The sequence below is a fragment of the Penaeus monodon genome, chromosome 32, assembly GCF_015228065.2.
Source record: "Penaeus monodon isolate SGIC_2016 chromosome 32, NSTDA_Pmon_1, whole genome shotgun sequence".
Lineage (NCBI taxonomy): Eukaryota > Metazoa > Arthropoda > Malacostraca > Decapoda > Penaeidae > Penaeus > Penaeus monodon.
In genome coordinates, this window is record NC_051417.1 from 5,662,950 (window position 1) to 5,664,746 (window position 1,797).

The 1,797-nt window shown below is 32.4% G+C and overlaps 1 protein-coding gene across 1 annotated transcript in view; it reads right to left on the reverse strand.

The window, feature by feature from the left end:
* Window positions 1–1,199: 1,199 nt before the first annotated feature.
* LOC119593521 (metallophosphoesterase 1-like) overlaps window positions 1,200–1,797 on the reverse strand; it is a 13,957-nt gene continuing 13,359 nt past the window's right edge. The window contains exon 7 of the mRNA XM_037942483.1: window positions 1,200–1,508. Within this exon, the coding sequence (XP_037798411.1) occupies window positions 1,284–1,508 (225 nt within the window). The 3' untranslated portion in view covers window positions 1,200–1,283. The remainder of the gene's footprint in view (window positions 1,509–1,797) is intronic.

Here is a 1,797-nt window from a genome sequence, read left to right on the forward strand (position 1 = left end):
ATCCTCATCTAGAGGTTTATACACGATGGTACTTGGGCCCTAAGCTAACAAGACCAACGGCACATGCTTTACACAGTTTAATGACATGAGTTTTTGAGCCAGGGCACAAGGGAGGGCAAGGTGAACAGAAACGCACCCACGAGACTAATGACATACAGCCACAACTGCAGGAAACGAGAGGGCATCCATAAGACATTGTAGTGGACAAGGCCTGCTTTCCTGCAAAAACGGTGCAATGGAAAATGATAATTAGTGAGGGTTTGTTTTCTTCACTGTTGATTTTTCTTGCTGTTGACATAAAATTACTACAACATAATTAAAAGTGAACTAAGGTTGGGCACTGTCACATAAAAAAAAAGAGAGAGAAGGGTCTAAAACTTTTTCTGTTAATATATATATATTTTTTTTCATACTCAATGATTCTTTTTGAAAATTCTACATGGATTGTGTATTTCTATAACATGTTACTCCTACAAAGCAGTGCAGTGAAGATTCTAACTTTTCTAAAAACTAACAGAAAAACATACACATACTCCTTAACACAATTAGGCAATATATATGAATGAGATTACAAATAAAAAGAAAATAAAAGAAAAATGTAATTTAAAACTACATCTGTGCATTTGTGAATAAGATTTTGCTGAGTACAATTATTTATAATGATGATAAACAAAATCACAATCAAATAAGCAAGATATATGAAAGCTAAAATCAACATTAAGCTTTCACATCTAGTACTAAAAACTTGAGAATTTACATTTTCTTTACTTTGAATATATTTCTTTAATCTTATAATTCAATTTGCTGTCAAAAACAATGAAGTCATTTCTCCATTTTCAAAGAGAAGAGAAAATGTAAAAGTCTACGCTGTCTAAATCTTTATATTAAATACACAGTGTTGAGGCCAATGTGGCGGCATCATAACCCTCTCACATTTCTCACAATTCGAGAGAGCATTCAAGAAATCTCTGAGATAAAAACAATTCAGAAGCAATTTGGAAAATTTAAGAGAGATAGATGGAAAAAGATATTGAAAAATGGAACAAAAAGACAAAAATCTGAAGAAAAAAAAAAAATAATAAATTTGACAGAAACATAAGAAAATGTGAAAAGAAAGAGAATAAAGGAATATCCCAGAGAGAAAAAAAATCACGAGAAAAAGACGAGCAGAATTGGAAAAAGAAAAAAAAACTATGCAAAATAAATCTAAAAAACACAAAAACAAACAGGGAGAGGGAAAAAAAAAATGAAAAAAACAAAAGGTGCAAAGAACAACTTACCAATTACAGCTGAGCCGTACCCATAGCTCTTCTTGCCCATTCTGTACGAACACGTGGGAACAGTGACCTCATGCAATTTCTCAGTGACAGTATCAATCTTCCAGATGCTATCATCATCTCTGAGGGGCCAGAATTCCTCTGCTCTGGCAATGCTTTTTTGGCCAATGAAGTGGAAAGACTCGTGCTCGTGACCCGAAATATTAAAGAGGGATGATGCTCAACTATTGTCTGAAATGAGGAACAGAAGTAAGAGATATCAAACACCATTTTCTTTGCAGTATAAACTACTATTGAAGTGGAAATATTTTTCCAGATTATGTTTAATCTTTTATACATGGGTTTTAACCAAAGACTAAATTTGGTTCTAATAATGATATATGATTCCAATATACCAACATTAAATTTTGTTATTTTCATATGGAATAACACAGGAATAAACTTTTCCATCAGTAATAGTGATGAAGGTTACAATGATAATATATATCCTATATATTCCTGAAAACTCTGGCTTTGGAGT